The following is a 14,192-nucleotide window of genomic DNA, read 5'->3' as shown; positions in this document are numbered from 1 at the left end:
ACAATTTTTGCTAGTGGTCAATGTGCACAGCAAATGCTTGCAGCGACCACGTTATGGTTGTTTTCTTCCTCCCTTTCTCTCTTTCTCTTCCACCTCCCCCCCCCCCCCCCTCTCAATCCATCTACTACTGCATGGAGCACGACAGAAAGCACTTTTCTGATATTCTTCATCACTGACTGCTCTGTAACAATAAAATCATTCCTCTGTCTCCCTTTCCTATTCTTTCCTTCTACCTCGATTCCCAATCTTCCTCCACGACAATCCCATTTTCCCCTTTCATATTTTTTTTTCTCTCATAGTTCTCTAAAGGTAAAGGGCAATACGTGATTTCTGAAGTTGAAAACGCATTTGGAAGAAGTAAAATGGAGAAAATCAGGCACAATGCCAAGTCTGCTTCTCAGGGATACACTTAGAGGAGGGAGGGCGGGAGAAGGGAGAGGGAGGAGGAGGGGGCGGGGAAAGGGGGAGGGGAGAAACCATTTGCCAGAAGGGATACCAACAATCAAAACAAATCAGTATTGACTGAAAAAATAAGATTGAAACATTTTTAACCTGCTTTCCAACTCTTCTTGTATATACAGAATTTTTGAGGCAATTTTCTTTGTACACTGTAAATGTTAATATTTCATTACGATACTTTAGTTTTGATTCAATAGATTGTTTGATTCCAAATTGTTTAACATTTAAAATCCATTCAATCCAAATAATTATCACTTTTACCTGCAAATAAAAATCACTATGCTATAAACATAGAAGATTTTAAAATAAATCCAGATCACCTGCGGTCAGTGACTGGCTGAAAATTGATAATATACTTTTCATGAATCGAAATCTTCATTACTTCGAATAATCATTTTGTGATTTCAAAATACCCTTGGAGTCAAATCAAATCTAAATTTCTACTTGTCACTAACCCCAGCCATTCTTAATTTCTGTCAATACATTAATTTTTCATTGTAATATTTCTTAATGAGCTGCATATGTGGTTTATTATAAGCATACAGGAAAGAAATAACGGTATCCATTTGTCAATTGAAGATTCCTCCATTTTTGTTAATGCGATATATATTTCTCTTGGCAAGTGAACAATCTGAGCAGGATAGACTGCAAAAGCGCCGGTGTTAATTTAACACCAGCCTGGTATCTACATCGGCCCACACCAGAGAAGTGTTGAAACAACACCAGTTAAGAATCAAACTGATATTGGTTTAACATTAATTGGTGTTGCTTAAATGCAACAACAATTAACCTAATAGGCTAACAGGTGTAAGGGTGTGTTTATGCTTCCATTGCGAGGAGAGAATCAGCGATTTCAAACGTCGATTCAAAACGCTGATCGTAAACGTGGTTCTGGGAGTGCTGTTTATGCTTCACTTTTCAGAGCAAATCATGATCTCCAGCTGGCTTCGCATCGTAAAGCGAGGTCAAATTGGGCGCGCCTTTTTTCGAAAGTTTTTTTTCCCGATTGTTGTTATTACGTAGAGATAACATGGAGCAATACGACTGTATTTGCCCGCGGATTTTCATCTCACCGGAAGCATGTACCAAATGACGTCATTTAAACACGTTTACGACCGTGGTTCTGTTTATGCTTCCCCAGAAAGCGTGATTCTGGTCAAACGACGTTTACAAACGCACCTTTTTGTGAGTTTACGATCGGCGTTTTGAAACAGCATTTAAATGAAAATAAGCATGGACGCAACCGTGTTTTGGACTAATCACGTTTGGAAACGCTGATTCTGGAAGCATAAACACGGCCTTAGCCTAACGCCAAACTGGTTTTGTTTCAACACCTCTCTGGTGTGGAACGATATAGACATCAGGCTGGTTCGCTGGTGTTATGTTAACACTGGCGTTTTTGCAGTGTATAGATCAACTTGCTCAAGGCTTCTATAATGCAGCAGAGTGTAATTCCAACTAACTTAAAATACATTTTGTCAAATTAATATAAGTAACAATGGAACTTATAGTGTATAAATATACAATGACACTCGAGGATCTGGCTAAAACTATTCGCATCAAAGGAACATCACATAGTACTATGTGATGTTCCCGAGTGTGAATAGTTTTAGCCGGTTCCGAGAATGGTCATTGTATATTTGTTTTATATCCCTTCCACTCATACCATTTTACAGCGAAACGATTTTTGATAAGTTGATATAGAACAATCGTTAAGAAAATAAAACAAGTCTTGCCGTATAGATCGTGGGATGGATCGTCTGTTCAGTGAGCGCACCTGGATAGTGCAGCTCGCCGAAAGTTTCCCATGGCATGCAGTGGAGAGTACCGTTTGGATGAGCAGCGCTCTGCTTGCATCGTGCCGCACAGCTCGCATATCGCGAGGTAGGAGGGGGGTCAAAAAAATGTATAGTTCGCTTTTCCCAAGGGAACAAATGGACTATGCGTGACGTCAGCAAGGAAAATGAACTATTTCACAGCAAACGTTTATCGTAGTAAAACTATTCTTTTTCTCCTTGTGTACACTCTCAATACAACAATCTTAAGTAAGGGATATAAAACACTATATATATATATATCTTAATAGCTTACTACTTTTCTATCCAGTCTTCATTTTATATTAAAGTGATTGGTTAACATTGGTTTGACTTTTAAAAAATCTGAGCTAGAAGGTCACACTTGTAACCTGTGTCTAGGATATGTTACAAAAATGAAGCCCAGAAAAGAATTGCGTTCAAAAATAATTATTTAATGCTTCAAAAATTAAAATATAAAGTGACCAGAAACACCATCTTAATTTCATCCCATACACTTATGTGTAATATTTAGGCGTCTATAAGACACCTATTTACAAAATCGAGGTTTGCCTTGTAGTTTTAGCTTTTCATTCTCAATAATGGTTGTTTTCAGGGTTTATTAGTTCTTATACATGCACTGGTACACATGTTTCATCTTGGTTTGAGAATTTTTTAAATCGGCTACTCACAAAGTTAAACAATACCTTTAAGTCAACATATTTTTTTTAAAAATGGGTCTGCATCTACACAATATTATTTCAAGATATCCAATTCCGCCCCCACCCTGATTAAATATGGAAGGGTAGATTTTCTATTTTAATTTTTAGAAATTCAATTCTCTGCTAACTCTTCTTGTTCTCTTATGGTTAACTGCACTTTCATCTGTACGTGCTGTATGTAAATTATGCACGAGACGAAAATTAAAATAATTGTAGAGAAAGAATTCATGCCTCGTTGTCATTAGTGGGATTGGCGATTTGAGTGAGCGGAGAATAGCATTTCACAGATTTTTCATTTCGACCAAGGTAATCAATTTGAAGAGAGAAAGCACAAAAACACCTATTCCCCCTTTCTCGGCTGCTTTCATTACAGAAACTAATTATTTTTGTTCATTAAGTTGGGGTTCATAAGTAGAATCTGGTTTAAGTACACTGCATTTTAGTATCACAGTATTCTTCCTTATCTCTACAATAAATCAGATAACAAACCTAATTCACATAATCAACTTAATTACAAACTTTTAATGAAAGTTCGAAACCATATAAGAATTAACTAGATCGAGATGGAGATGATTATGGTACCAATTCACCTTAGTTTTGAAGATATTTTTCAAATTTGTTGCTCAACGCAATTCACCAAGGGTACCATTAAAAACCCGCCCCATCCCCCCCAAAAAAAAAATACAACATGATTGAAGAACACATAAAAATTTGCAACATTTATTTTTACTGCTAAGTCCACATCTACCCCTGATATTACTTCTTTGCTCACTTCAATTAGGAAGCTTAGTTAAGATACCTCACCAGTTTGAACGATCCCTCTTAACATTCTTCTTGTAATATACATAATATTGATGTACCAGTATTTATCTATTTATCCATGATATTTACACAGGGTGGCACACATCACCAACTTGGTGGTCTTCTATGTGGCCCTGTTAACAAAAAACAACAAATAGTAGTAATATTATGCAAATAATAAACAAGATATAATACAGTACGGTGATGAACAATATGTACAAAAAGAAAATGTATGCAAACATGCTTTAAGAAAAATTATTGGTATCCTTGTGAATTATTTTCATTTGATCAACTTTGACGATTTGTGAATTTGAACATAAAATAACATAGAAATTAAATAAATTAAATTTGAAAGGAAAAAACCCCACAAATCCAAATCTTTGAGATAATGAATACTGGTCAACATGGTATGCTAATGATTTCTATATACATATTTACATCTTTTCACTACACCTATCCAGGGCAATAGTAAGAATTATGCACAGGTAACAAGTGTTGTCACCCACGTCCGCATATGTGGATGTCATATGACTTATCTAGCCAATCAAAGACATGTACCCTGCAAGGTACCATGAATACGGCACTTCGACAGAGTATATAAGGCCTACTTTTACAAACTTTGCTTATTCTCCCAAGGATGACAAGAACACACATGTCGAAAAGTCGAGATTGGGTGGTCCTTTTCAGGACCAACACTTGCCCAAGAAAGATACTGTGAAACCTACTACTCTATAAATTTATCTTAAATCTTAAAGATTAACTTTTCAATCTCAAAAGATCTAAATTCAAATCTTTTAGATTTATATTTAAATCAACAAGGTTTAAATCTAAATCTAATATATTCAGGTGGTCACTATTCACAGCAAATCTGGATTTATTTCAAATCCTTGCAATTTAGAGAGTAGACTCTGAATAGCCCAACATCATTTCCAACATGATCGTATAACATTAGCTCCTACAGCAATACATACACCAAAAATCTCTCTAGTCCAGACAGCCCCCCTCCTGATATTGACATGCTCCTTGTAATGCACACATCCACAAACATTCAGAGCATTCTTTTCTTCTACACTCCCTGGCACCTAGGGATCAATAAAATGTAAATTTCTTGTTTTGTGCTCCAAGGGAGATGCATTCAAGATCAACCTGATATCTGCTAAAGCCCTGCTTCACATACACAAAAGCTCCTTCTTCAAATACTCATCGGTTTGCGAAAGCTGGGAGAGTGTTTCACCCCTCAATTTAATGGGCTGTTTTTCCTTCATTTCAAAGAAATTCAGTCACTTTGTCAAGGCTTGTCTTTGCAAACCCTAATTGTTGGTATTTGTGTTGCGTAAAAACATATACAAATCTAAACCTGCTGAAATAAAGATGTTGAAATAAATACGGTTGCATTATCAAAACTGACTACTGCAATGTACAAAACAGACAGCAATGTCCCCCCCCCCCCATCTTAAAATGATTTGCGATAGATTAAAAAAAAACTAAAAAGTTTGATCACAATTCCTATATCTCTTTCCTTCACAATATGAGATCATTTTCATGCAGTTTGAGTTTAACCTGAATCCATTTTAACTTTTTGTCAGATGAGGACCCCTGGTTTATACTTGTAAAAACACTGCAGTCTATGAGCCTAAAATAAACAACTATTTCTGGTCAATTATTATTCATTTTATTTTACTCAAAGTATTTAATGATAAATAATTCTTGAGAGCACCGAGGGCCACTCTAATACCATATTAAGTCATCAGTGACAACACAAGACACTACATTCAGTAAAACTGCATTTCAATTAATGAATACAACCTTAATCATGTATTCATCCCTCCATATTGCTACATAAAATGGTTTTTCTATACCAGTGCATGTCTAATGCAAATACAGCAATCATTCTCCTCTACCGCTTGATTCATATCAGAACAAAGAACTGTGTGGAGGCTTTTTCCTCCAGAAAATAACCGACACACAGCCGTTTTACCATTAGCTTGCATATGATGGTGTCATCACCTCTTCATGTGGATAGCATCTTGATCTTGTGCATCCGCCCATTTCAGCCGGTTTATTGCAGACAATATGTGTTTCACCATCATGTGTCACACTTAACCAATCATAAATCTTCCCAGCAGAAACCTTCTCAATTAAACCATGATCTTGACATTATATATCTATATCAAAATCAGCTTATGTCTTTTATGTTTGATTTTCATCTCGCATATCTTGTTTTTCAATCAATTCGTGTATTTCATGTTTTATTTTTATTATACATTTTATCATGTATCTGTTTTTAAAAATTGGTTGGTCTTATTTTGTATGATTTTTATTATATATCCTATTTTGAATCAATTATTTTCCTCTCTGTTTGATGTTTCATTTGATTTTATCATATAACTTTTTAAAATCAGTTTAGGTATGTTTATTTCACTTTTCATCATATTTCTTTTTTTTTACATTAGTCTATTTCTTTTTTAAAATTTTGGTTTATTTTATCAGTCTATCTTTTTTGCTTGATTTTCTGTTCCATTGTTTTATTCATCTTTTATACCCCCCTTTCTCTCTCTTTTCTTCTTCTTTCTCTCTCCATCTTTCCGTCCCTATCCTTCCAACTCATCTTCTTCACCTTCCAATCTCCCAAAGTCACTGCAGAAAAACACAAATTAGAACTTGGCCAAGATGATAAATACATTACACCCTACCTTCAAATTATCCCTCCCTGTCAAAAACCAAACAGTGGAAAACATGAAATGTGCTCTCAACATTTTGATGCAATCCAAATCCATATATCCTAATGAAAACCCCAGTGTCACTTTCCGAGAAACGTATCAATGACACTGTTTTGGAACGTCGCCTTACTTACACAGTATGAAATAGTTTCTGCATAAAGACAACAGCCCGCACTCCAGGGAAAATTAGGCACGAATCTACCAATAGCTTCACAACAAGTGGGCGATGACAGAAATTTGATGCTCGGCCCCTCAGAGGATGCAACATACAGACTGACACAACATCTCCTGGGGGGTGTTTCACAAAGATTTAAGCATGAATTAGAGTCGCACTTAAATGCAGAGTTGCATTTGGTATAAAAGGCATTACCGCATTGGTCAGATCATGCGAAGAGGACACACACTATGGCGTATTGATCAATTAGATTGCGTGTTGCATTTTCGATATGCGTCGGCATTTAAGTGCGATTGATTTAAAGTCGTACTTAAATCTTTGTGAAACACCCCCCCCCCTTGTCCTATTTATGGTTCTGGTTAAAGGGCAATCCGACATTTATTGCCAGTTCCTTCGCATAAAAGCAGACCAAATGCGAGAAAAAAGAATATTATTTACTTCAGTATCTCTCTACGTCAATCACATCATAATTGTGAGTTTGGATATTCTTATCTTTTATCATAGCATGATTCAAGTTTTTTTAAAGCTATTTAACCTTTCATACAAGTTATTTGTACAAAAGCAAAAAAAGGAGGATAACTTTGACATTAGTTTGACTCACAGTATCATTCTTGAAATTGTGAAAACCTAAAAAATGGCATTTCTGTCAAAGAAAGTTGATTTTGAATGGTACATACAAAATTGATATCACTGTTGTTGTTGTTTTTTAATGTCATTATAGTACTCGCCTAAGACACATGGAGTATCATATCACCATACAGTAGTAATAATGGTACAAATAGGATTATGATGAGCCCTTTCAAAGTTGTGCATTTTTGCATAAAGGGCATATCCAATTCTGAGTCTAATTCAGCTATTGCAAGGTGTATTAGAAATGTCTAAATTCACCATGAGCTATGGTTTCCCTTTAAAAAGCAGAAGAGCTTACGCTTTGCCCCAATAGAGAGGTTTTTTTCAAGGGTGAAGAATGATCCAGCTGTTAATTACTTGACCCACTGGCTAAAATCCAATCAAAACATTACTTCCCGCTTCTATGAATTGTATCTCCTTTAATTACAGAGAAATTAGCAGCAAAAGAAGGGGCATGCTTAATCCTAGTAAAGAGATTTGAAGGGCAGACCTTAGCTTTTTTTGGCAAGTCATCAATACGGATCTTGGCTAGGATTGAGCAAATTTTATTTGAAAAATAATCAGTTGTACATATATATTTCAATGAAGAATGCAAAAGCCAAAGATCTAGAATAAAAAATTATTGCCCTGTACGAATAATCATGATAATTATATACCTAAGAAAGTTGAGTGTCATTCTATCACCTCCATTTAAAATGGCAAATTTGATAATTCCAGAGAACTTCTTTCATTCACTAACCCCTTCCTCCATAATTATATCTTCACTAAGCTTACCACAGGATACAAAGAATGCTTCAGAAAGGGGATGTGACCATGCAAAAGTAATATTTACATTGCTGTATACACTACTAAAAAAGTATGGGGGAGTCCCCCTCAGCCCCCACTCACCATCCCCAACTCCATTCCATGTCTCTTTTCAAAGTATTAATGACTGACTTCACCATCATAAATGAATAATACCTCCGTCATATTTGCTCTACGGCGGCCGTACGGCAAGACAAAAAAAGTTCTTACATTTTTTGTAACAGCTACATGTACATATACAGTAGGTAGTTTGAATAAAAATGAATAAAACGGCTGTTTTTTACTTGCCATGGAGCAAATGTGACTGAGGTATGACACTACATGATGATGAACTGCAATATATATATATATTTATATACATCTTTCAGTGCCTTTGAATTTCAAACACTTAAATCTTTTCATCTTGAGCAAAACAGGGCAATTTAGAATACTTATCATAACTGTGTATACGACTTTTAAGAAATGTTATGATATAAAAGAAATTAAAACCAAGCATCTATCATTTTCAATACAATATGTAATGGCATACACTTTCACATTTTTTTTTTCAAATACAAGTTTGTTTAGCCAACACAACAGTTTGAAGTTCCTATTTGAAATAACTTATCATGTTGCTTTAAAAAAATGAAGAGAGAGAAAACAATCCCATTCCCACTTCAGAATTTCAATTTGGATAATCATTTACAAATTCATTGACGGAGCTTCGCTACCTTAAATCCGCGGCTGATCTTGCGACTTACGAAAGAGAATGCCTCGGTTTTTTTCTCTCTCCAAGACTCCCAAACCCTGCTTGTTTTTTAATAATACATGATGGTACGTCGCCATGAATTGATGCAAAGAGAGACTAGGGTGGCATTCAAATCAATCATGCTGGAAGATTGTTCATCAACACCGAGGGCTCACCGGACATGGAGGCAACATTGAGGATGGCATCTTCAAATAGTCTACCCAGTATCACATCCATTCAATTCAAACATCTACTCTTGTTAACAGATTTTTTTTGTTTCATTATTAACATGGAATGGAAATGTGTAAGTCATGGGCTCAGAGCTGTATCTGAGATAAGATGTACATGGCCTTTTTTCTAATGCATCTTTTTACAATGATAGAAATTGTTATATTTTATCACATATTTTCTGTGATGAAAATAAAAACCCAATTTGCTGTACTGGACCAACACAAAGCTAGCTGTTTATGAGGATTCCAGTCATTTAATACCACTTTTACTAAACACTCAGAAATCCCAACGTTGGTTCAAATATGAAACTATCAGTTATTGGTTGAAACAAAATTGCATGCCAACAACTGGTAAGTTCATATTGATAAACCATCTTTTGGTTGGTTAGGAATATACGAGTGTAGAATTCAAAGAACTTAAACACCCATATTGAATTTCAATAATAAAATTTCACCTGAACAACCCATTAACTTCAGATTTTATATTACTCAATGCCATCAAAGCTCTTGAGTGAGAAAATATTGAAAATGGGTAGTTCCGTAGTCCAAGAAAGATTTGAGCAATCAGTTCTTGCTATTTTTGTCATATTTCATTTTCACCAATTAACAGACTTTTGCCCCTCGACTATAGATGCAACTTTGTCATTCTAGTCATGTATTGGAGAAACAGGTATGCAAGAAAACTGATGAAATGTAGGGTATAAAACAAAAATGCAATTTGAAATTCATGATGGGCCACAAACAAGCAATTCATTTAAAAAGACGATGAGGCTGGATTGAATCCAAAAATCTCTACTGACGAACTTTAATTGATTCAAAATCATGCAAAATGTCTACAGCTCATGGATCTTTCCTGACTGATATAATAACCACTGCAATACTTCTAATTGTAGTACCATCTAGATGGTGAAACCCACTGAAAAAAATAAAATAATCGCATTTACGTTGAAAAACATCCGATCAATCCGCAAAGGAACTCAAGTGAATAATTGATTTGCCATAAGGACAATATCATTAAATCCATCCTTCACTGTGCAGTGGAGTACGCTCAGCATGGCGATTCCCCTTAGCAACAACACTTGGTAATCTCTAATGAATAGATTATATTTAGTGAGTAGGGACCTCTCTCATAGATCAACGATGGGACGCCAATGTGTGGGCAGGCTTCATAAATGTTTGATATCAAGTGCTTTTTGAAATGTTGTTAGTAGCAGAGCCGACAGATTGAGTGTTTACTATTTTTAGTGAATAGATTCCTTCCTATGTAGAACACCGAAGGGGAAGGTTAAAACTTTAAGGCTAGAACTGTTATTCAGAAATAGTAGAATTGTGCTGTTCGAATGATTACCGTGAGCATCGATCATAAACACTTCAGATTTTTAGGCCTTATAGATATGCAATGATTTATATTATCACAAAAATACACCAAGAGTATAATGACTTTTTTTTATCTTAAAACTGGAAATCTTTGTTCAGCATCCTATGCCGAATTTAGATTAAAATATTTCACATTAAATCTCAAAAATATGACTGTTAACCATTTTTTATCATTTTTTAATCCAATAAGACTGCACAGTTTGACTGTTCACTAGATATAAAGTCATGCTCGAGCTATTGTTTCTAATCTTTTTTACAATTAAGAGCAGATCTTTTATCAATTTTCATTTCATTTATTTTATGTAGAGCCTTCCTGAGCAAATTGACAGTTATTCAGCAATCATTAAATTAGCATTAACGTGGTCATTAAATTAGCAAAAACCCGTATAAATACTGTATAAAGTTTAAAACTGAATGATTTGAATAACAAAAAGGTATAAAGTGTGTTTGAGGCTATTTGCAGTATAACTGAAACTACGTCTACATCTTCATAAGATAAAAAGAACTGCTAATGCTAAAAGCCTATACTGCACACATAATCCTGACTTGGAAACCAATGTTTTCATTCAAATACAATATCCCCTTCATCCCCCTATTCTTGAATATCTCTTCACTATTCTTACTTGAAAGGGTATTAAGAGATTTAACAAGATATATGTTAAGAATGGCATTGATTTACGACAGTATCTGTGGAGTGTCTTCAAACAGGGAGACAGCTTCTTTTTTTCTAAAAGAATTTTTAAGGAATATGCGAAGCATTCAGTGAAAGAACCAGTAATTTGAATACATATCAATATTGAAATTTTCTAAGATTTTTTTTTCTTTTGGAGGGGTGGGGGTGGTTCAATTCAAAGCCTAGTCCTAAATTCCATGCATTTTGCAACATGATCTCTCTCTCTCCTACCCCTTCTCTTCTTCTACCTATTTATCTATCTATCTATATATTTACCTATCTATTCATCTTATCTAGCCTTTTCTCAGTTTGATCTCATATTTCTTCATCTCGTCTTTCGAGTGTCACACAACATGCAGAAGAAACCATCTCCATCTCTTAGTCTTACTCTTCCAACTTTTATCTCTTTCACCATCACCCATTCTCTCTCTCCTACCCTCTTCTCTTCTACCTATTTATCCAGCCATCCATCCATCCATCCATCTATCAATCTATCTATTCATCTATCCTTTTCCCACTCTTCTCTCTTCCCTGTCCTCTTCCTCATTCTTACCTTGTTGAACCTTTACCCTCCTTCTCCTCCTTGCTAGTCTTCTTCTCAGAATCCTTGTTGATTGTTTCAACCAGCTTCTTACCTGCATGAACATAGGAAAAAGGGGGAAAAATCAAACTTGATTTATTCAGGGGCTGTAAATGGAAGACTAACCAAACTAGGCAAGATCGTGATGGTTGGCATTTTTAGGTTTGAAATCAATACTCACTTGCACATGAACAGTGCTACTCAAACGTTATGAACCCCACCAAAAAAAAAACATTGTTCTAAAGTATTCAAGGTCTGCTGTTTTAGATATTTAATTGTGAAGTCACGTGATAAAATGTTACATTCAATAGAGTTTGTTTCTCTGGGCTCACTGAACATCGTAGTGTTATCATCTACATTCTTTTGTTTTTCTTTGTTTATTATAATTTCTTGCAATGTAATTTAACGTAATGTAATTTAATGTAATATTATGCAACGTAATGTGATATAATTCATTTATAATCCTTATACTTGTATTGCTTTAAGATATAAATGTTAAGCGCTTAGAAACTATTGTAATAAGCGCTATATAAATGTACATTATTATTATTATTATTATTATTATTATTATCTATATTCAACACTCAGCATGAAAGAGTGCGTTTTGTGGTGGGGCTCTCTAACTTTTGAGCACAACTGTATGTTATAAAGATAACATCGATGATAAAGATTGGATAATACTTCTACTTGAGAAAATCTTCAAGTCTTAATGGGGACAGATTTCTGCAGTGTATATCTCTTCGATTAAATCATTACCATTCATACAGTTTATTGTCGCTCTGCCCCTTTTAAAGGGTGATAATAATTAGTTTCCAAATAGAGGTGTGTATGAACAAGCATGTCAAATCGTCATTATCTATCATGAATATTATACTGGTGAAGATCCATTCTATATGCAAAACAAATGCACAACATCACTATTTTTTTCCAATTTCAAATGCTTATAGTCTGTGCACTATAAATAAAAAGTAATTACAACATAACCAATTTTCATGGACTGTGATTAACAAAATCTACTGAAATTTTAATGTTGAAAGTATAATATTCATTTGAGAGTTTCGAGCCCGTTCTTCATTCAAAGAAATTATATATTTCTGATTCTTTAGATTCATCTGAAAATGTACTGAGACCATATATGCCTTTTCTATAACTTTACAAACAAATGCATTAGCTTGAACCCCTTTTGCTGTATTAATTTCCCTGCTTACTCCTAAGTTCTGTATAGGTGTCAGCAAATGCATGTATTGATGATTCTATGGAATTCCCATACTACTACACATTGTCAGTGTGTCAGTAAGGGTACCCAAGAATCTCACGATCATCATCTCACATACTGATCAACTACCAGACTACTAATATCCAATAATCCCAACGTGTTTATTTGTCAAAACATTGCACAGTTTCTGGGTGCAGGTCACCAGTAAAAAAGAAGGCGTCTGCCGATACGTCAGACCCCATTTCCTACGCATCGTGACGGAGTACTAATTTGCACTTCCTGTTCAGTTTGTGGACGGGGGAGGGGGGCAGTGCAGGAGTTGCATCTCATATGCTTAAAAGTGCATGTCAATAGTATGGTTCATTAACGGTTAGAGACACAAGTGCTTTTCCACCCATGACTGAGGCTGTTTGGGAATTTCCCTTCCTCTATCTTTCAACAAATCCTGAAATCTTCAAAGGACAGAAAAAGCAAGTGTTCTTATCGACTTTTCTACTCAGAACAGCCTCGGAATAAGTAGGGTTTTGGTAAAAGGTAACTGTGATCAATGTAAATCATGCTAATGTATAAGCTGAATAACCAGTCTTGGGAATGACTCTGCTGGCAGACTCTTTTCTTGTTTAGATTTAAAAAAACATTCAAAACAACTCTGCTTTTGCCTCAAATTTTACGTATTGGCTGAATGCCTGACCTTCAAACATAATTAACATTTACTTAAAATATGGAAAGAACTGTAACACTTTTAATTTCTTAATCACAAGCTTTCAAAAAGATTTCTAGAAGTCAGTGCAATAAGTGAATTCATGTAAATGAAATGCAATTTCATTCACATTCTAGAATATCTCATCTTTTATTTCCTTTGGTAAGAAGGACTCCAATTGACATCATATCATAAAATGTCACATAAGAAATTGTGACACCTGGCTGTCGCCCAAAACAACAAGCTTATCCACTTAATCACAACAGGCGTTACCAAATACATGTCCAATGAACACTGAGACTTTTCACACTAGCCCTTTCAGCATCATTCTCAAAGCAGTACTTAAAGGACAAGTCCACCCCAACAGTAAGTTGATTTGAATAAAAAGAGAAAAATCCAACAAACATAACACTAAAAATTGCATAAAAGTAGCATGAAAAATAAGAAAGTTATAACATTTTAAAGTTATGCTTAATTTCACAAATCAGTTATGCACATCCTGGTCGGTATGCAAATAAGGAGACTGATGACGTCATCCATTCACTATTTCTTTTGTATTTTATCATATGAAATATTCTAATTTTC

At 35.0% G+C, this 14,192-nt stretch overlaps 1 protein-coding gene across 1 annotated transcript in view; it reads right to left on the bottom strand.

Annotated features, from left to right (window-relative positions):
• Positions 1 to 11,586: 11,586 nt before the first annotated feature.
• Positions 11,587 to 14,192, bottom strand: part of LOC121430529 (suppressor protein SRP40-like) — a 59,172-nt gene continuing 56,566 nt past the window's right edge. Inside the window, exon 7 of the mRNA XM_041627862.1 lies at positions 11,587 to 11,746. Coding sequence (XP_041483796.1) covers positions 11,661 to 11,746 — 86 coding nt within the window. The 3' untranslated portion in view covers positions 11,587 to 11,660. The remainder of the gene's footprint in view (positions 11,747 to 14,192) is intronic.

This window comes from Lytechinus variegatus, chromosome 1 (genome assembly GCF_018143015.1).
Source record: "Lytechinus variegatus isolate NC3 chromosome 1, Lvar_3.0, whole genome shotgun sequence".
Lineage (NCBI taxonomy): Eukaryota > Metazoa > Echinodermata > Echinoidea > Temnopleuroida > Toxopneustidae > Lytechinus > Lytechinus variegatus.
The sequence above is the reverse complement of the archived record's forward strand: the minus strand, read 5'-3'. Positions and strand labels throughout refer to the sequence as shown.